The sequence below is a fragment of the Lampetra fluviatilis genome, chromosome 18 (assembly GCF_964198595.1).
Source record: "Lampetra fluviatilis chromosome 18, kcLamFluv1.1, whole genome shotgun sequence".
Taxonomy (NCBI): domain Eukaryota; kingdom Metazoa; phylum Chordata; class Hyperoartia; order Petromyzontiformes; family Petromyzontidae; genus Lampetra; species Lampetra fluviatilis.
Genome location: NC_136292.1, coordinates 4,422,691 through 4,443,816, shown reverse-complemented (window position 1 = coordinate 4,443,816; position 21,126 = coordinate 4,422,691). Strand labels below are relative to the sequence as shown.

General features: G+C 45.6%; 1 protein-coding gene across 10 annotated transcripts in view; it reads right to left on the bottom strand.

Moving 5' to 3' along the window:
* LOC144937111 (neurexin-1-like) overlaps nucleotides 1–21,126 on the bottom strand; it is a 392,794-nt gene that overhangs the window by 353,903 nt on the left and 17,765 nt on the right. For all 10 annotated transcript variants that reach the window (XM_078864391.1, XM_078864394.1, XM_078864395.1 and 7 more), the window contains exons 2-3: nucleotides 19,095–20,864; nucleotides 7,124–7,141 (exon numbers count right to left, since the gene is read on the bottom strand). In XM_078864391.1, the coding sequence (XP_078720517.1) occupies nucleotides 7,124–7,141; nucleotides 19,095–19,980 (904 nt within the window). In that variant the 5' untranslated portion in view covers nucleotides 19,981–20,864. The remainder of the gene's footprint in view (nucleotides 1–7,123; nucleotides 7,142–19,094; nucleotides 20,865–21,126) is intronic.

Genomic DNA, 21,126 nt, shown 5'->3' with positions numbered 1-21,126 from the left:
ACAGCGATGGCTCACGTGTATAAAGAGAAAGATTTATTAGAGACGCACACATTGCCTCCTCTATTTTCCACCAAAATTTCAATCGGTATGGGCGTGTCTTGCACCCATGCCTGGCCATATTATTGAAACAACAGTGTAATTTATCAAGAAACGTTCTCTCAATTAATCACTCAGCACAGCGGTGTTCGCTCGATATCAACCAGGCTGTCGCAATCTCGATAAAATGCAGGAGGACACCTGACATTGACATTAAAGGAGGTCATTAAGCATGGGTGAATGCAGAAACATCAACATAGCTTTTAGACGGAGCTGGATCGGGGCACAATTTGCAACCATGCTAATAAGAATAAAACAATGAAGGAACAGAAAAAAAATGGGTCAGTGTCTGTTGCGCATGAAGAAATCTTATCCGTAAATAAATCCTCCCACATTCACGTTGCTGCCAATATACCCCAAAGAGATCCCATGTGGTCCGATAGATTGCGGGTTGTTTTTTCTTCAGATGTTATTTATTTAAATATTTTCCTTCAAATACAAATATTATGATGTTGTTGTTGTTGCGCCTGCGTATATATCATAGCTGATAAAATAAAATAAAAACATTTATATAAAATAGGGAGGGTTTTGCCCTAGTCTGCACAGCACTCCAATGTGATATCTCCAACGTGATTTTATTGCAGCATAAAAACAGGTGTTGTGGCAAGGATGGATGTGGACATGTGTGGCGTGAGGTGTAATGAGGCACGGCATGCACACCGCCTTTTGGCAGGGTTAAAGGACCATTTTATTCCATTCGTAGCGGGGGGGGGGGGCGACTGATGCCCAATAGGCGTTTCTCTCTCGGGGTGATGAGGAAGCCGCGTTGTTGTTTGCTAATGCTGGGCCCTGTCTGTGGAATTCGCTTGCCAACTCCTTCTCTCGTGGCCTCCTCCACCCAACATCTCGCCACCGCCCCCTCCACATCTCCTGGCGCTCCCCCCCCCCTCCTCCATCCTCCTTTACAAAAAATCACATCCTCTCTCTCTCTCGCCCGTCGCTACCACCCACGGGCGCTTTTTCTCTTCTCTCTTCCTCCCCCCTCCCCCCCCAGTCCACAAAGCCGCCCCATCTGTTTGGCTGCGATACCAGGATCGGAGAAGAGGTGTGAAAAATGAACTGAGAGTGTTTCTTTTATTCCCCTTCGTCGTAGACGATCATTAGGCTTGTCGGAAGATGATTTCAGCTTCTGTGCTGAAACGCTGTTGAGACTTTGTCTAATAACACACATCCATTTCATTGCATTTCCTTAAATATTACGGCCCTTGCCCTGGTTTGTAAACGTCTATTTATTGCCCGCTGCTCGTCGTACTCATTGCAGATGATGTAAGGCAGTGGGCCCGCTTTGGCAGAAAAAAATAATTTCTGCAGATTTGCTGTGGCAGACGGTCAAATATGCCAAAACAGCGAAGACCTTCAACCAAGGCGACGGGGCAATGGAATCAGCTGGCGTGCAGCTGTGCTTCAGGTAGATTGTTCCTTGGCAGAATCGTGAAAGATGCTGGTGGCTTGTGGATTGACCCAAGGCTGCTGCTGATGGATGCCAGAAACTGCATGATGTGCATACATCAACAGTTTGTGACTTTAACTGACCTTTTTTTGGTTTTACTCTGTATAAAACAAGGACATTTAAAATACGTGATTTGTAATAATTATAGCAGACTGTGGTTTGTGGGTCAAGGTGAGTATAGCGAGGGCACGAGCAATTGGTATGCTTTGAAAGGAGATGCACAGGTGGGGTGGGATGGATGTGTGTGGGGGGGGGGGGTGATTTAACAAGGTCCAATTTGCAGTTAAGAGACATTGGAAAGCTGATTTGTGAGAAAAAAAATCCGGTGTGCACGCACGTCTGTGCTGGCCAAGTACAGCACGTGACCTTGCACTGAAATGAGTGGTTTTTGAAAGTTTCCGTAGTCTGTGAGGGAGTTTGGTGCAAGTGTGCTGCAGTAACAGTGCTTCTGTAGAACTGCTAATTAGAGAGAACTGCTGAATATGAAACACTGCAGTGTGAGCCGAGAGTATTTCATGAAGTTAATATGAGCTAATAAAAATAGATAGTAAAAAAAACGTTAATTTAAACTTTATGATGCTTCACCGTTTTTTTCACGTGCGATAATTTGCGTCAAATTTCACTGAAAGAAAAATAACTTCTATTTTTGTTTAACTGCAGTACGTCAGGTTTAGAGCGGACGTCGCATTTCATTCTCATGCTTGAAAGAATAGTTTGTCGTCGTCGTCCCCTCCTCCAAAGAAAATTACTCAGTGTCATTTTCATTCATCATCGCACTGATTTGTGTTCATTAGGATGATTTTAAGCTGCCTGTTTTGTGTGTGTGTGTGCGTGTGCGGAAGTAGGGAGGGTTTTTGCCGACCACTTTTGCCTGACAGCTGCGACGTCAGTGAAGTCTCTCCAAACTAATCGGTTACGCACAGATATGGGAAATTCCACGCGTGCCGCTCACACCGCCCCATGCACTTCTTGCCCTTGCATCTTTAAAAAAACATATTATTCCTCGTTTCTTTGACTCAAATAAAAAAATTGTCCTGCATGCGCCGCCAACTTCGGGAGAGTCCTGGATCTCAGAGTAACACGGGAACCGCGGGGTCAATTATCAACTGAGCTCCAATATTCCTCTGTATTGCCATGCTGCATAATTCATCGTATATCATGATGCTTATTCTTTACAAGAGCTCCGTAAATGCTGACTGAACATGGTTATTTATTATTAAGAGCAATTAATATTTCAAGGAGGGTCTATTCCATACCTCGACAAATATTTGCATTTTAAAGCTGCCGGCCGTAATTACGCGCCCCGCTTGAAGGTTGAAAAATACTTTGTGCGAGAGGTATTTTGTGAATTTGAACGTGAAGGTGGGTTTCGTTGGGGCTCGGAGGTCAGAGAGCTGAGCTGGCACCGTCGGGATAATACTCGGCTCGAATGCGGGTTTCAGCCACCCATGGCCAAACTGGGTTCTCAAGTGCAGCGAGTTGATGGTCACAGCTCGGCCAGTTGAGGTAGTTCGGGCACTTGGCAAGGATGCCCCCCGGTAGACTCCCCCTTGAACTCTACCGGGCAGCAGCAGCAGCAGCAATGTCCCACTGGGCGAAGACCCCGGGGGACAGGCCCAGGACCACGATGCTGCTGGCCGGACTACGTCGCTCAGCTGGCCTGGGAACGCCTGGGAATTCCCCAGGAAGAGCTAGAGTCTGTCGCCAGGGAAAAGGAGGTCTGGACCGCCGTAAATGCTGCCGCCGTGACCCTCACCAGGATAAGCGGACTGAGGAACGAACGAACGAACGAAACAAACAAAAAACTTTTTTTCGATTTAAAGCTTTCGTGACTGCAGGGATTCATCTTCTTGGTTCTTTCGATAAAGTCACGTAGAAGGGAAATAATAAAATAATAAAAATTAAACATTAAATTATTATCACGATGTTTCGGCCACAACGCAAGCAGCCGTCCTCAGGTCCACAGGTGAAGACCAGGTCTGTCTCCCCGACAGACCTGGTCTTCACCTGAGGACGGCTGCTTGCGTTGTGGCCGAAACGTCGTGAGAATTATTTTATTATGTTTTATTTTTATTATTTTATTATTTCCCTTCTACGTGACTTTAACCGAAAGAACCAAGAAGAAAAAAAAAACTGGCGAATATGAGTTGGGCTACCTTGCAATGAAGATCGCTCCAGCAGGGTGTGTGGGGGAGTGCAGTGGCCCTGGTGTGTTATTGAGAGGCCACTTGAAGGGATCTCAGAATCAGTTATGTGATACCTACTTCTGCATGTCATTCTCGAACGCTGCGTGTGGTTCACAGCTCTGTGAGAGTGCACAACTTTTCCTCTCACGACTTATAACACAGCTGTAGTAAAATATATATTAAAAAAAATTTACGAGTAAAAATGTTTGTAGGTGGTGCAGGTGAGACAATCTTAAGGTTGTGGGAATAAAAAAAAGCAATTTTCGAAATGGCAATATTACATGGCGCTACACCTCACGTGTGCGTGGCATTTTTTTTATCTCACAAAATAAGCTCCTTTTAAGTTGTTTTTTTTGGGGGGGGGGTCAATAAAACAAATAATTTGAGAGAAAAAAACGGAGATTGCAAGTGAGGACCCACAGCGACTGTAAATATTTGGGTTTCCGGGTTCTGCCTTCACCCCCCCCCCCTCCCTCGAAAAAGGTTCCATCCCTCCCCCCTGGCCCAGCTGACATCAATCCCACCTGGGAGAGCCCCAGCGATTACAGAGCACTTGTTAATATATCAGCTCAGCTGGGGAAAAGCTTCTTACTGGCTTGGACTATGGAGGTAATTCCCTTGCCCTAGCCAGCAGCCACCCACCCCTGGCCTAGACTTTGGGCTGCCTAAATAAGAGATCACATCCTCGAAGCTCTGTGTGGGTAGAACCGGCTTTGCCACGGTGCCTTGATTCCTACTCTGCAAGCATTAAAGCAACCTGGTGCATCTGAGACGGTACCCTCTTGTGTCATTTAAAAAATAAATCTCCCTTTCTCTTACCCTTAGAAATCGTTTGGCCAATTTTGCAGTGTCACATGGCCCGCAGGCCCACTTAAACGCTTTGGCTAATGGGGGGCGTTAGCTCTTAGTGAAAGGTTGCAGCAGCATTTAGCCGTGTGGAGTGCCCTAATAGGCGTATTTTACGAAAGTGCGTGGCCGACGCTGTTGACTTTCCTTCCACGCTTTGAAATCGCGCAAAGAGCTCTGGTGTGCGAAAAAGCGGCACGCCAGACGTTTGATTCATCTCCATTACCGTCGCTTCATTTTTTGTTGTTGCGCTCAAGAATGCAACTTGGCTGGATTTCACGAAGCCGCGCCATTAATGAATGAACAAGGCAGCATCCATCAAATGTCCATTATGGGAATAGCGATGCTTGGGCATTTGGTCTGGCGAGCGTGAAACTAAAAGGGAGGCGAAACTATGCATGAGTGCAAGCAGTGTGTGTTTGTGTTATATTTTCTTTTGATATGCAACTGTAACGCAGCAGACGGCAATCAGCCTGCAAGCGAATGACCCTTTGCGGCAGTGTACAAAAAAAACATCTGTTTGTCAGCTTGAATACTTCCTTCCCTATGTGGGTTTATTGGCAGCAAAATATGGTTGTGGATTATATGGCTGGGAAATAACAGAAAGAGACGTGTGTAGAGTAAGCATTTAATTTGAGATTTAAAATACCGTATATTGATTCGTAGCACTATGAGATCTCTTTTACCAGTGGCAAAATATAATGGTAGGTTTTTACCCTTTTAACTGGTACAAAACTGACACCTTTATTCAAGGCATCATGTTTGCAATGACCACAACACAAGTAGTCAATAAGCAAACAAAAAGAAGCAACTCTGATAAGGATAATAATATGCACTGTCCTTGAAGTTGATTGGCCCACACCCGAGACGGCTTTCTTTAGAGCCTAGTCCCCATTGGTGTAGGGCCAGATGACACCAGAAGGCCCTACACCAATGGGGACTAGGCTCTAAAGAAAGCCGTCTCGGGTGTGGGCCAATCAACTTCAAGGACAGTGCATATTATTATCCTTATCAGAGTTGCTTCTTTTTGTTTGCTTATTGACTACTTGTGTTGTGGTCATTGCAAACATGATGCCTTGAATAAAGGTGTCAGTTTTGTACCAGTTAAAAGGGTAAAAACCTACCATTATATTTTGCCACTGGTAAAAGAGATCTCATAGTGTAAATGTTCACCCCGAACTCTCAATACTCTGATATTGCACTGTTTTTGAGTTGTACGCCTTCTGGTGTCATCTGGCCCTACACCAATGGGGACTAGGCTCTAAAGAAAGCCGTCTCGGGTGTGGGCCAATCAACTTCAAGGACAGTGCATATTATTATCCTTATCAGAGTTGCTTCTTTTTGTTTGCTTATTGACTACTTGTGTTGTGGTCATTGCAAACATGATGCCTTGAATAAAGGTGTCAGTTTTGTACCAGTTAAAAGGGTAAAAACCTACCATTATATTTTGCCACTGGTAAAAGAGATCTCATAGTGTAAATGTTCACCCCGAACTCTCAATACTCTGATATTGCACTGTTTTTGAGTTGTACGCCTTCTGGTGTCATCTGGCCCTACACCAATGGGGACTAGGCTCTTAAGAAAGCCGTCTCGGGTGTGGGCCAATCAACTTCAAGGACAGTGCATATTATTATCCTTATCAGAGTTGCTTCTTTTTGTTTGCTTATTGACTACTTGTGTTGTGGTCATTGCAAACATGATGCCTTGAATAAAGGTGTCAGTTTTGTACCAGTTAAAAGGGTAAAAACCTACCATTATATTTTGCCACTGGTAAAAGAGATCTCATAGTGTAAATGTTCACCCCGAACTCTCAATACTCTGATATTGCACTGTTTTTGAGTTGTACGCCTTCTGGTGTCATCTGGCCCTACACCAATGGGGACTAGGCTCTAAAGAAAGCCGTCTCGGGTGTGGGCCAATCAACTTCAAGGACAGTGCATATTATTATCCTTATCAGAGTTGCTTCTTTTTGTTTGCTTATTGACTACTTGTGTTGTGGTCATTGCAAACATGATGCCTTGAATAAAGGTGTCAGTTTTGTACCAGTTAAAAGGGTAAAAACCTACCATGATTCGTAGCAATTATATATTTTTTCATAGTTATTTTGCACCACATTAAAATAGGATAAATTATTTTAACGAATGTAATGGTTCTACATATCCATGCTTGTGCAAATGTAAAATAATGTAGGCATTACTAGGTCGAACAAAGACACGTGGAGGGGAATGCCTTGGCAGCATCTAATTAATTCCGTAATAATTGCGACAGCCAAGTGCTCCCAAAAAAACGTTCTTCGCATCAGCTTAAATTAAAATCCGCCAATTTATTTTCATTTTTTTCCACACATCAGTTAGCCTTACGTATAATAGCACATGCGAGCAATTCTTTGAGTAACCTATGTATGGCAATCTACGAAACCAATGCATGCAATATCTCTCAGCGATTACAAAAAAACCACACGGCATGTTAAAGCCTTGCGATGCATGCAAAGCTCCAAGTGTCAAGGCCAATGACAGACGGCATGCAAGGCACGAGAACACCTTACCTGGCATGGTGTTTTCCTCTGGAGACAGAGAGAGGCATTTGAGGAGGTGAAAGGTCAGCGAAGATGGGAATAAGAGCAAGAAAAGGGCAGAAGATGAATACAGTGGACGTAGGGGAGAGATGAGTTGCAATGGGAAGTGGAAATCAAAAATGATATAAAAAATAGAAAGTCATGAAGATGGCAATTGGTTTGAAGATGGACAGGGAAAGAGGTATGGGAAACAGGGGAGTCGAACGCAAGAGGAAGGAGAGAGAAACACACACGCACACATCATTACGTGAGGCATGCTGTTGTATATCCTCTTTGCATGGCAAGTCATGCAAAAACAACCGTTCAAAACAACCGTTGCATCATCTTACGATGCACACAACCTTGAGTCCCGTTGTCATGGGACCCTGAAACGTCCTCTCGTAACTCTGAAAGACATCGCGCTGAATCGTGACATCGCAAACCGGTCAGCATTGGTACACCGATATTCTGCTCGGGATACAATGTCACACGCATCTTCTTCACGGTTTTTAGCCACGAATCGCTTTACTTTCTTTTGTTATTCACGCGTGTGAAGATTTCCAGTAATTGCTAACCGGATATTGGGAATATACAATAGCATATTTTAATTTTTGTTTGCATTTTGCCCAGTGAGGCAATGCTGATGTTGACAAAAATCCTCCATATCCAGTAAGTAATACTATAGCACAAATCGCCTTTCCCGTCCTGGACAAAAGCCAAACAGCACGCAGCACAGTAATGAAAAGATTCATGTTAATATATGCTTTCATTGCAGAGACTCGCAGTCTTGGTGTAATTGTGAACATTACTCTTTTTCATACTTTGTTACCGCCGTTCACCATTTCTAACGAGTTCAAGCTGGCAATAATGAACACATTTATAACATAATAACAATCGTACATCTTTTAAAAAAAAAATCACAAACCATACAGAAATGTCTTAGCTCTGGAGCGACGCTAACACGCAGAAGAGAGAGTCCTTGACCGCTCGATTTTGGGCCGCGAGATTTGCGTCAACTCCACAGAACGTGACAGACGGGCTCGTGATGAATGAATCTCCCACCATTTGCAGCCACGTCAACCGCCATTAAGATGAACGCCGTGGAAAAAAATATTAAGTTCTTCGTCATTCATTTCTTTTCTTCCTCCGTTCCAAATTAGCACCCCTTGACGGTGACTGATGCTCGGGAAAATTTGCCAGCGGTAGGGGCGGCGTAGAGCGGCGTGCCAGCCCGAACGGGCTGAATGCTAATTAAAGTGAAAGAGTCCTCTTGCGTGATAATCAATCTAATGACAAATGGTCATTAGCCCAGGTAAAGCCGATTCGTTGTTCACACGTTAGGAGCTATTAACATCATGATATTTTTAATTTAGGCGCTGTGGATCATGTGAAACCACATCAACTGCCAAGACCTTTGCTCTGTAAGCAATATTTTTCTATCAGTTACCGGTAACAAGCACCTACATACGAAGAAATTTGCAGCATGATAAATGCTCGGGGGCATTTATTAAATGATATTGCACATGCTTGCTGAATCGTATAAAAATATTTTGTGGGGTCGCTTGAATTAGTTTTTGGCTTGCAGCTGACTGTGTTGAGTAAAAAGTTGTTTTTTTAAATAACATAACAAAAATACGTTTTTACTTTCAAAGTCAAATTCATGCTGTGGCTTGCTGAAAACGTGCGCATACATATGTGCGCAGCTATAGAAAGATATACCCGGGCATGGAAATGTGATCGCAAAGTGATTCCATTTAAATGTTCTCAAGAAAGTCGTTGAATCAATATTTGAATAGATACCTATAAATAAATAAACAAAACAAATTAATGGCTAAATTAATTAAATGCCTCTACGTAACCTCAAATGTCAGTTCAATGTGTGTACATTGAAAGGAGGCCAGCCATGCATCGATCCAGGAGGAGGGAGGCACTGCTTAGGGCAGAAGAAAATTTAACTAAGACGCTGTTCCACACCAATCACAATTCATTGACTGCATCTCCATATCTACACGAGTGAGCAATGTAGCCCTGCAGTTATCTCCTCGTCATTGAAAATAACATTTTGTGTTCCAGCCTGTAATAAATTTATTTTAAAAAATGTATAATAACAGTGTTGGTCCTGCATATCTCTTCGACCACATTCATGAATTGTCAGTTGCAAGCATTTGTGCTCTCTGGCCCCATTGCAGACTCTTACAAAGGTGGGCATTATCTTTCAATAAATGTTTCATCAATCTGTATTCGCACGCAAGCAGCTGTAATGGCATTCCAAATTACTTCTTCTAAAAGGGCCGGTTTGTAGGTGCAGTCTTGAAGAAAGTCCATCGTGTCTCATTACCCCGCAGATTAGTTCAAGGGCAAGTTTGAGACTGGCAGCGTTTGCAGGACAAGAGTCCAATTAAACGGGTTCTGTCAAAACTCTACTCGAGCCAATCACAGTTGAACAAGTGCACTGGCACCCAATGAGGGATACGATTATCACGGTTGGCAAAGTACGGTGCGAAATAAATTCAACATAGATGCAAACAATTCCAATCTGTTTGCTATCAATCGTAATCTAAAAATAAAGAAACAATTGCATGGAAGGGAGAAAACAAATTCAACAAGAATTTGTTTTTAAAAAATGAGATGAAGAAATGGCTCTTCACACGTAAAATAAAAGTTAATGCTCCATCAAAAATGAATTTAGGCTTGAAACTCATTTAAAATGATTTGAACCCACGTGGCTTGTGGGCTTTCGTCAGCCCACTAAAGCAAACCAAACGTAATGGGTATTAAAAGGGTGTCAGAGCAAATACAACAGCGTTTGTGCAGCCTTCTCCACTCCCCCATCGCAGTCACCTCTACCACCCTCAAAAAAATAAATACGCGTGCGTCTGTATCACTAGCCGGCACTAATGCACGAACGCACGCTTGTGAAATCTAAATCCGGGTGGGTGGGTGGCGGCGGTCACTTGTTTACCTTGGGCTAATGTTTGAGTTTTTTTTTACTACTTAATAATGTTAAGTCTTGAGCAAGCAAAGCCATCAGAAAAAGGTGGCCCGGCCACCCCCCACCCCACCCCCCAGCTCCCTCCTCCCACGCTGCCGCCAGGGCTCGCTGCGAGTTGCGCTTTGCCTGTTTTATATCGAATGACCCTCGTCCGAGGCTCGGTCATTGGACTCATGCATAATTCACGTCCGCAAACACATTACACCGTGAGCGCGCGCGGCATTAATAGTTTATTCCACAGCGATGATAGGAGATTAGCTCTGATATGGAGAACGCCGAATTAATGAGGTCGCCAGTCAAACCTTCCTTTTCTTTTCTTTTTGTATTTTTTTTTGCATTTTTTTTTTCAAAAATCATATCTGAAATTCGCAAACCAATTCTCCTTTGATTTTAAATGAATAGCACCAGAGATTCTAGTAAATAAATAATGAATTGCGCGCATAAATACATTTTTACCATTTTTTTGCTCGTCAATTTAAAGCATTTTCTTTTCTCCGTGTTTTTTTTTATCTCGCGGTGTACATGTGCACGTCTGGATTTTCTTTATTGTTTTAACGTGCGGCTACATTTATATTTTTGTTAGCAGCTCAAGCGAAAAAAAAAAGTTTCGTGTGCACAGCCACCGTGGAAAAACACTTTAAAGCGCCACCTGAATAAATGAAAGACCGTGGAAAAAAATATAATCTCTTTCGTGTGTACGTCACACATTAATAGGCACAATCAGGCCCTTTGATGTAAGCGCTGTGTAGTCGTTAGCACTGCGCTTGTCATTGAGCGCAATCTCGACTCGTTTGCACCTGCACCCGGCTGCTGCGGCTCCGTTTCAATGTGGGCAACTTATTTTTTAAATGCCATCAACATCATCATCGTCATTGCGAAAGTCCTCCTCATCATAAATCAGCATCGGTATATTTCTCATAAGTTCCAATGCCATCATCATCATTCTCAATTCGATCATCATCATCATTGCGCTTCTGCCACCGTCTGGAACGATCTTCCTTCCGATATTAGGAAGCCACTGCAGCTATGCACTTTCAAGTCTAGATTTAAAACTAATTTGTTTAGAACTTATTTTTGTGTTTAGTTTGTTGTTCACCCCCCGCATCTCCGATTAGCACGGTTGGCTGCGTACGGTGCGAAAGACGTTCATACGTAAAATGTAAAAAAAAAAGTGGGCCACGCCACCACTGTGGAAGCCGCCCACCCTGCCCTCCAATCTTTTGATTTGCGGCCATGCTGACCCCCACGGCACGCCTCGTAGGTAGCGTGCCACTGCACTTTCGCCATGCCCCCCCCTCCTCTCCTTAACCCATCAAAAAAGCCACTACAGCTCCCACAATGATTATATATTTTTTCCAAACGTGATGCTACAGATTCTAGATTTGAAGCTTCCGTGACTGCAAGGATTCATATTCTTAGGTTTTTTCGGTAAAGTCACGTAGGTAAAAAATTTAAATTAATCAAAGTAAAATAAAAAATAAAATAAAAATCACGACGTTTCGGAGGCAACACAAGCTTCCGTCTTCAGGTGGAACCGTCACAGCACGATAGCTGTATCAAGTGATACCTACGTGACTTTACCGAAAAAAACCTAAGAATGTGATGCTACAGTACACGGTTGAGAAGAAATGTCTTCATCATCATCAGTGCACAGCTAGGATAAAGGCCTACCCAAGTCGTCGCCATGCCTCGCCAACCCGCAAAGCAATCGGCCACCTCGCAGCTTACGAGCGAGCAGATTTCATTGCTCCGTGATGTGGACTGACTCTCAGACGCGTCCCATTAGTAGTTGGCTGACCACTTTGTCGCCATTCTTGACCGCGAGCTCGAATGTTGACCGTGGAACGAGCTGCTTGAGAGTAAATAACAAATAAGTGAGGCAATCCACATGGGCAATTTCGTGCACCTCGTGAGCCGACGGTAGGTTGCTCTTCGCTGCGACCGCATTTCCTCCAATTATCTTGCCGCGAGTAAGCAAGCTGAAGAGACTCGTAACAAAATTTGTTTTTGTTGTAATAGGGTTTTACCCTTTCAACTGGTACAAAAACTGACACCTTTATACAAGGCATCATGTTTGCAATAACCACAACACAAGCAGTCAAAATGCAAACAAAAAGAAACAACTCTGATGATGATAATGATATGCACTGTCCTTGAAGTTGATTGGTCCACACCCAAGACAGCTTTTCTTAGAGCCTAGTCTCCATTGGTGTTGGACCAGATGACGCCTAAAGGCGTACAACTCAAGGCTCTAAGAAAAGGTGTCAGTTTTTGTACCAGTTGAAAGGGTAAAAACCTATTACTATATTTTTCCACTGGTAAAGGAGATGTCTCATACATTTTTTTTTCTTTGAACCTATCTACGTGACTTTACCGAAAGACCCAAATAATATGAATTCCTGCAGTCACGACAGCTTTGCAAGGCTTCCAAAAATCATCACTCGCTTCAGGACAACTGTGCAACATGAGCATTAAGCTGTAAAATTTTGGGAATAATGTACAAAAAAATCCTGTGTGTTGTAAAGAATTTTAACACCACCTCAATAATACGTTTCCTTAATGCATGCATAAATACTCCTCCGTCAGAATAGTTTTTGTGCGGGCCAGGGTATAAAATGCTGCAGAAACTGGCAGCTCCATTTGATTATTGCATGTTTGCTCTTCCAAGGGAATAAACATCGCTTGAATTTGAAATCTCTACTTGTTATGTTGCTCTCAGTGGTACAAATCTTTCACAACTCCAGACGGAGTCCATTCCCAATTAATCCAGATTTGTGTGGAGCTAAGGGCTGCAACGAACGTTAATGCGAGCAAAAATCTTGCCAGTCTCTTGTTTTCGACTGCAATTATGAATTCACATCAATTATCACTCTCAAACAAACACATACTGTACGTGTTTGGAGAACTGGACCCTCTCCCTAAGTGGCATAGGTGTTTATCAAATGCTGATTTATTTCCCTAGGTTTCTTGTGTGTGTGTTAAACACACACACACACAAAGCTGCGTATCATTTTAGCGAAGTAAAGAAAAGTGTGAAATGCAGTGGAGAACACAGCGCATACTCTGCGAAGCTATTTGTGGATCGGCAATGTTTTGCGTTAAGCTGTTTCTTCAATTTATGGCCATTGTACGCCTTCGTTTCTTCCGTGTTAGGGTCTATTGATAGATGGAGGTAAATGCTCATGGACAAAGCGACAGAACCCTATGAATCTGTCCAGACTTATAGGACGGTTTTAATGTTCTGGAATGGCGCTTAATTTTAATTTGCGAGGCATCTATTTATTGATTTCCTTTATCCGTGTGCTCTTCCTCGGAAGTGATGTGGGAGGGCGTTGCATTGGCAGCCCGAGCAAACTCGAAGCTCCGCTCACTTTATTTTTTTTCCCCGAGAGACCCGACTCGACGGCACGCCTTTTAAAAATGTGACTGGTGCTCAGCCTGAGCCTCCACGCCCCAGACAAACTTTTGACAGGAATCTGTCAAAGCAAGCGATGAAAGAATCCATCAGGAGCCAGGTTTGACCTCCGCGCTGAGCTTCCGATTAAGAGCGATTTCTCTTGGTCTGGCCGACACGTTAACAACAACAACAACGACGACGACGATGAAGGCCTGGCGGGTGTGGGGGGGGGGCATGGAGATAGGCGACAATCGAGTCGCACCGGCTCGCTTGCGCGGCTAAATCTTTCTAACGGGGCGTCCACTCGACACTCTGGGGTGTTCCATCGACCCACCGTTAGTGAGACTTACGGCCCCGTGACTGCCCCAGCCCCAGCCCCCCCCCCCCTAACACGTCGCCTTTCGCGACCAATATTATTAATTTTTTGGCGGGAAAAAAAAATCGCCCGATGCTGCTGGATGTAATTATACCAGCGACATGTCAAGGCACTCCAATTGCAAACGTTGTGGATTTACTCTCCGACACACCGGTGGGCCGAAGTGTCAACTAATTGTCACGTTCTGTTCACGTGACCGACCCTTACTAGTTGGCCGTGTCGGGAGGCAGTGGGTTATCATATTCACGCGATCTAACCCACACACAAAAAAAAACCTTTGTTGTGATGAGTGCCCCCCCCCCCTTGACCAAACCCCTTTACCTTGCTCCCTTACACGCTCAGCCCACATCCCATACCCAGCCAACCCCCGTTGGAGTCACCGTTGGAGTCGCTCCTCCAAGACCGCCTGCATCGTTGGCTCTCGTCACCTCCACCCCTGTGTTCAAGTCCCTTGACCACGTGCCACACCCCTTCGCCTCTGCTCGTGATTGACTGCTTGCCCGGCCAAGGCCTCTCTGCGCCATTCACGTCGCCACTGTGGCCTTCTCGCCTCTCGTTTGTTTCATTCACAGCTCCCTGTCCGTTCTTTCTTTCATTCACCTTTTGCCACCCCCCCGCCCCCACCCCCCCATGGCGTGTGCAGCATCTTCAGATGTTTCCTTTTTATGATTTGGGAATTATTCTACGGTAGAAACCCCTCTTGACGACGGTAGTTTGGTTCCGCGAAGCCGGCCAATATTAAAAGAAACATGGAGGCCCGTCGTTAAGCGATTAGTCGTTAACAGGGGTGGTCGTTAAGAGGGGTTCTCCTGTATTGTAAATTATTACTTTTAATTAAATACACCGTGAATACTAGAGTGTATTTTCTATATAAAAATTATCCTATAGGAGTCGCTGCTTAAACGCTGCTAATTATTCAATTGTCACAGAATGCATGTGCTTCTTTATTTAAATGTACGTATTTTTTAAGCAATGCAGTTTCACGTGACATGTCATGCGCTGCCAGAGCCATCTGCCTTCCCTCATTGCTCTGCCGCTGTTACTCTTGAGATAAGCGTACATTTGCACAATGCATCACCTACCCCGCAACATCATCTACATATGCTGAAGGGGGCACCGATGTCATTTCACTGCTTGCATTTCACTGCTTGCAAAATGCTTTTGGATTTTCGCAAACAAATGAAATGGTAACCACTTTGGAAATTAAATTATGAATATTTTATAGCACACACACGTGATGTTTTCAGGGGGGGGCAAGCCCTGTCCCCCAATCTATTCCACCAACCGCCTTCTAACCAGCGCATAGTTATCAGCGTCTTTGCTTGAGTCGTATTTCTATGGTGAATGGAGTTGGGTTTTTTTTCTGAGTTTCAAGTGACACTGTTAGGCGACGGGATAGCGTGGTGGCGTAGCTACCCTGGGCGCAGGCTGTGCAACTGGACCGGGGCTCGTATCGGATGGAGGGGCACAGTTGCCGAGCTGCAAAGCATAGGGAAATTAAACATGGGGACCTCATTTAATTCTTTGCACCAGGGTCTCTGGTGCAAGGCTATACCACTGAAATAGTAAAAAAAAACTATTAATTACGAGAATTAGTATGACATTATTTTTATATAACGCTGCACGTTAAATAAACGTACAATGGAACATATGCTCGTAATAATACTGAATTGCCATGCTCAACATTGCAGTCCAATTTTTTTCGAAGGTATTTTCCAATCCAATTTCATTAGATCCGGCGTGAACTTATATGATTGCGTGCTTTTAAGACTGGGCGATATTTCTTCGGTTTTATATCACAACAAACATCGTGGATAATGGAAGTGCAATTCCTCCTGGTGACATCGTAATGGCACCGCCGCACACCGAGAGACAGTGAATCACCGTTTGATTACAATCGCCGCTGCACAGTTTTGTGCATCCCCGCTGTAAAAATGGGGAGTGTGATGCAGTAAACGACAGCGGCTGAAGCTGCGGATGGAGTGTACTCGTCAGACTTGTGCATTTCAATCAACGGACAAAGTGCAAAAAAAAAACACCTATATATTTATACGTTTGGCGCTGGCAGGAAACAAAAAAAAACTTAGCCTTTTTTTATTCTTTAGCCACATTAAACACGTGTAAAGTGCTGCAGTGGAACCAGCAGTAAAATTGACACCACTTACCCACATGGTGGAAACATTAACGTCGGTTACATTGACTTGCCGAAGTTAAAGATCGTGACACTATTAGCAAGTGTGGGCCTCTGTGTGCCGCGTTATTGCCAAATTAACTACTCAATTCCATTTACCGCGAGTAATGTGTCCATTACTTAAAGGGCTGAATATTAAAATTAGGATCGTCCCGTTAATCTGAGAATGAGCACTGACGCATCGCAATATAAGGCGGTCGGTGAATGAGTAAATACTTTTTTTAAAGTCGTCTGCATGGCGTAGCGAAAATCACTCTCGCCACGTGTATGCCATCGAGTTAGGGGGGGGGGAACGCCATAATAGTTATCGATAAAATCACCGTAACATTTTCACCCAACCCTAGGCGTTGTAGACTTTCATGTCGTACATGTAACAGGACTCGTGCTTACGTGCGTACGTGTGCAACCTGCGGCCGACGACGAGACTAAAGCCGTCACGGCGTTATCTCAAACTTAATTAGGACTCTCTTCTGCGTGTTCAGCGTTTGTCTTTAAACATCAAATACAGTTTTGAAAAAAAAAAATCACCGTGACGTTAGAGCGTCTGCAATGAAAACAGAAAGAGAAATGATATGGTATGTGAACAATTGTAAAACACACTTGTAGTTTGGCCCAACTCTTTGTTATAAATAAAATAAATACGTAAAGAAGCAATTTCATTTCCGAATGCCAGCGTTAACCAATTTCACCTGTGAGTGGCTTTTTCTTGGTGGAGTGCTAAATCAAAAAGGCAGCTGTGCAAAATCCATAATTATGTGCTCAATGGTTAGTGTGAAAACACTGTTAATATCAACCTTTTAACACACACACAACATTCGCGAGCATGTTCTGCAGGTTATTCGCAGCATTTACTAACGTTTTCTTGACCCAGCAACGTCACATTATTAGCAATATGCACACAAACTATCGAATAGTATTTCCAACCCACAGAAGTAGACGACATTTATTTTCGAGATCCACAGCTGTAAGTAAACAAAAACATATTTGTGGGGGGAAAAGCAAAGAACAATCACAACCAACAATAAAAATCAACAATAATTCAACACCAAAAGAGAACTCAAATATTTGACCGTTCCTTATAAACTAATAGAGAACGACGTTTTTTTTAAGCTCTTAAATTAAATAAATATCACTCTCTAAGCGGAGCGAGGGAGCGACCCTGGGAAGAAAGGGAATCGCTCCGAGGGAGGTAGGCAGCAGGCAGTTGGCTAGACGAGGGCCGTTGGAGCTGCAACGGACATTAATAATACATCGCGCGTGCTCTCTCGCACCGCCAACTGCCATGCCGTCTCACCACGCGTATTTGTTACACGGCTGTGCAAAGGCGTCGTTTTACAGCCATCCGCGACGTAACAAAAAAAAACACATGGAACTGGAGCACGTGCCGTGGGCCACGCTCAGATGAGGCCCGGCGGGGCCTGGCCTCCGTTCTAAAAAGTTTGTCCACTCGGTTTCATGGAACTCTGTGAGGTTGGTTGGGGGGGGGGGTGAGACGTTGTTGTGGGTACTGGTTGGAGGTTGTGGTGGTGGTGGTGGCGGGTGATGGTGGTGATGGGTTTTTACAATAGGTCTTTAATGGGGGAGTTATTAAGTTATATTTGTTTAAATTCCAAGTACAACGTATACAACTGCATGCTGTTGCCTTGGGGGACGTGTGCGTGGCGTTAAAACACACTTCAAAGTCTTACGTGAATAAATATGCTTGAAAATAAACTTACATTTTCACATTTGGAGACGTGTATATTATTTGATAAAGCAAGCGATCGGGTGGCGTGTAATGGAAGATGGGTCAGTTCAACGCGACGCCTTTGGCAACGTGAACGGGTCGGGCAAGTTGCAGGGTTTCTGGTGAACGTGAACACGACGATGACACGCGGTATCCACAGAGACGCGGAACAAACGGCATCATGAACACAACCAGTGACAGGGAAAAGTCATAATGTATGCATGCCTGTTGGACTTCTTTCTCGCCGTACGTAGCCAACCGCGATAATCGGATGTGTGAGGAAGGACAACAAACTAGCAACAAAAAGCAGTTCTAAACAAATTAGTTTTCAATCTAGATTTAAAAGTGCATAGCTCCAGTGGCTTCCTAACATCGGAAGGAAGAGCGTTCCGAATTTTCAGAGAGCACACACACTCACTCAGCACTGCTCTTCTTGAAGTATGTCTATAAAAGCACCCTCGTTAAATTAGACAAAACGGGCTAGACTAGCACGGCAGCTCCTTGCCAGGAGTCCAATAGCAGGGGTGACGAGGTGCCATTCCTACGCTTCGATTTTCTCGAGACATCGACTGCAGGGGCCAGCATGTTAATATTCTGTCTGGCTTATTCGGCACCGTTGACGCCACCTTTTTCACCGTCCACGGCTTTGAGATTTCCGCGCGGAATAAACCCCACGGTGGAGCCCACTCGCCGCTGAATAAAAATGGGGGACGTGTGGAAAACAATCCCCTAAACAGCGACGAGTGGACAGAGATTAATGAGCCCTTTCCAGCCGATGATTTTTGAAATTTGACAAGCACAGGCACGCACGGCCTGGCCTCCAATCCAGATAAGGGCACTGGATGATACATTTATACCGAAAACAAACGGCAAACGTTATTAAACGGGCGCAGAGTCAGGCTAAATCCGACCCTACTGTGATTATAACAGATTATAAATGGGTATAATTACAATGTTTAGTGGATTTCAGTCTGCTTAATTAATGGGTGAGAAATGGGTATGGGTTAGAGCGGCGGCGGGGGGGGGGTAGTTTTGGGAGCTGTATGGGGATCAGTTTGGGGGGGGCACGCGGGTACAGAATATTAATTTTTAAATCTATATTGAAAACTCATTTATTTAGAACTACATTTTGTATTGAGTTTGTTGTCCTTCCCGTGCACCTCCCAAGAGCACGGCCGCCTCTTTGCGGTGCGAAAGAAGTTCAACGTGCCACCCGCACAATCGCCAGTTAAAACACCAAGCCGATAATCATCGCACGGCGCCCACCGCTGCTTCGTTACCTTCGTCGCAGTACTGCCCCTCGAATCCCGTGCCGGCGCAGTCGCAGAAGGCCTCGCCGTCCAGCACCGAGCAGAGGCCTCCGTTCTCGCACGGGTTGCGCTCGGTGCACACCCTCTCCGCCTCCGTGCCCACTCCCTGGCTCCCCACCAGCTCCGGCACCGAGAAGAAGCCGCCGCCGCCGCCGCCGCCCGGCCAGTGGCCCTCGTCGGCGCTGTAGCGCAGGTCCAGCAGCGTGCCGCTGAGCGGGAACTCCCTGTCGGCCGCCGCGTGCGCGGGGACGTCCGCGGGGACGCCGCCCACGAACAGGTCGCTAGGAGGCCGGCGCCTGCCGGCAGAGGCGACCATCCCGTGGCCCTGCCCGTGGCCGTGGCCCTGCCCGTGCCCGTGCCCGTGGCCGTGGCCGTGGCCAAAGCTGTGGCCGAGCTGCGCGCGGTCGAGCGACACGGCCCGCGCCACCTGGTTTTCCCCATCCACGGAGAGCTCGACGCGCCGCCCGTCGCGCCGCACCTGCACCCGGTGCCAGCGGCCGTCGTCCACGCGGCTTCCGCTCAGCACCAGCGCCTCCACGCCGCACGAGAGGCCCGCGCGCAGCCGCAGGCGGCCGTCGGAGAGGGACGTCGCCAGGAAGCCGCACGCTCCCCTGTCTCTGCCACCGCCGCCGCCGTCGTCTTGGTACAGCACCATGCCCCGGCTCTGGTTGGTGCGCATCTGGAAGCTCAGCTCTCCGCCAGCGGGGGCCGTTTTGGACGACGCCCCCGCGGAGCCAGATTCCCAGCGCTCAAAGCGGGCCCACTGTCCGCTTGAGCCGCTAAACTCCAGGCCGTGACTCCTGGAGGCCGCCAGCGTTGCCAGCAGGAGTTGCAGTGTCACCGAAGCCGAACCCATCGTCGCCGGAGCAGCGGGTGAAACAAACACCGACCTTCCTTGCCCGCTGCCAGCCGCTTTGGGCTTCAGAAATGTTGGCCGGGGGATATTGACCACCTCACTTGCGCTCGCTTTTCGGCAGTTGAGCTTCTCCAGGAGTCTCAGCGTGCTTTAATCTTATGAGCCCGGCGTTCATTGGTACAGCTCCACTCGGTGTTGCTATCTTCCATAGAGGGGAATGTCAATGCAGTTTGCTTGATTGTTTGTGGCGTGGCTCAGCCGTTGCCTTAGCCGAGACAGCAGTGGTCGTTTCATTAATTAGTTGCATAGGTTTTTGTCTTGTTGTAATCGCCGGCTGCTCGGTGTGTTGCAGATCGATCTGGCAGACGAGTCATTTGATACCATCACTAAAGAGTATGACCCATTACGGTGAAACTGCAAGGACAGCCTTTAACAAGGTACTGACAAAATCAGTAATGGGAGCTGTTGGTGAAATTCTAATCCGCAAAAAAAAATTCTCCCCTCCTTATTTTGGACTGGTAGAAATGCATTTAATGAAAGCTCCCAGGAAAAAAAAGTGCACACGATCGGAGACCTTAAAGCAGTTGAAGGATTGCAGAGTTGAAAAAATGTGATAGTTTAACCGCCCAGTTTGGGAGGAAGAGAGCCACAGATGAGATTAGATGCTCGCCGGAAAAAAATATTCTCTCTGATTTATGTCCTGCAGAAGGCTTCTTGTTAGGAATTGGGAATATCCCAGACAGCTAGAGTTGTCACGATCCCACGAGGCATAAAATACCGAGCCAGAACAGATTGATTTGTGATGTTTCCAAGCACATGCAGGATTTTTCTCCCTCGCAAGTAGACTTGTCATAAAATTCTGACTCGACCGCCGTAGACAAGTTCTGTGGAGGACAAGAGACAAAGAGAGGCAGAGAGAGAGATAAAGAGAGGGGCAGAATGCAAATAGAAGCCCAATTAGTAATTCAGCTCCTGTAGCAATGGAGAAGTGAAACTGGCAGAGCTCCACGCCGGAATGAGTGGGAAACACCTCCCACCGCGACAAAGGCAAGAACACTTCATATACCACAAGGCCCCATTGTTTGCAATTGGCCTTTGATAGGACGTCGCTACCCCACTCCACTCGCGCAGCGGCCAATACCAACC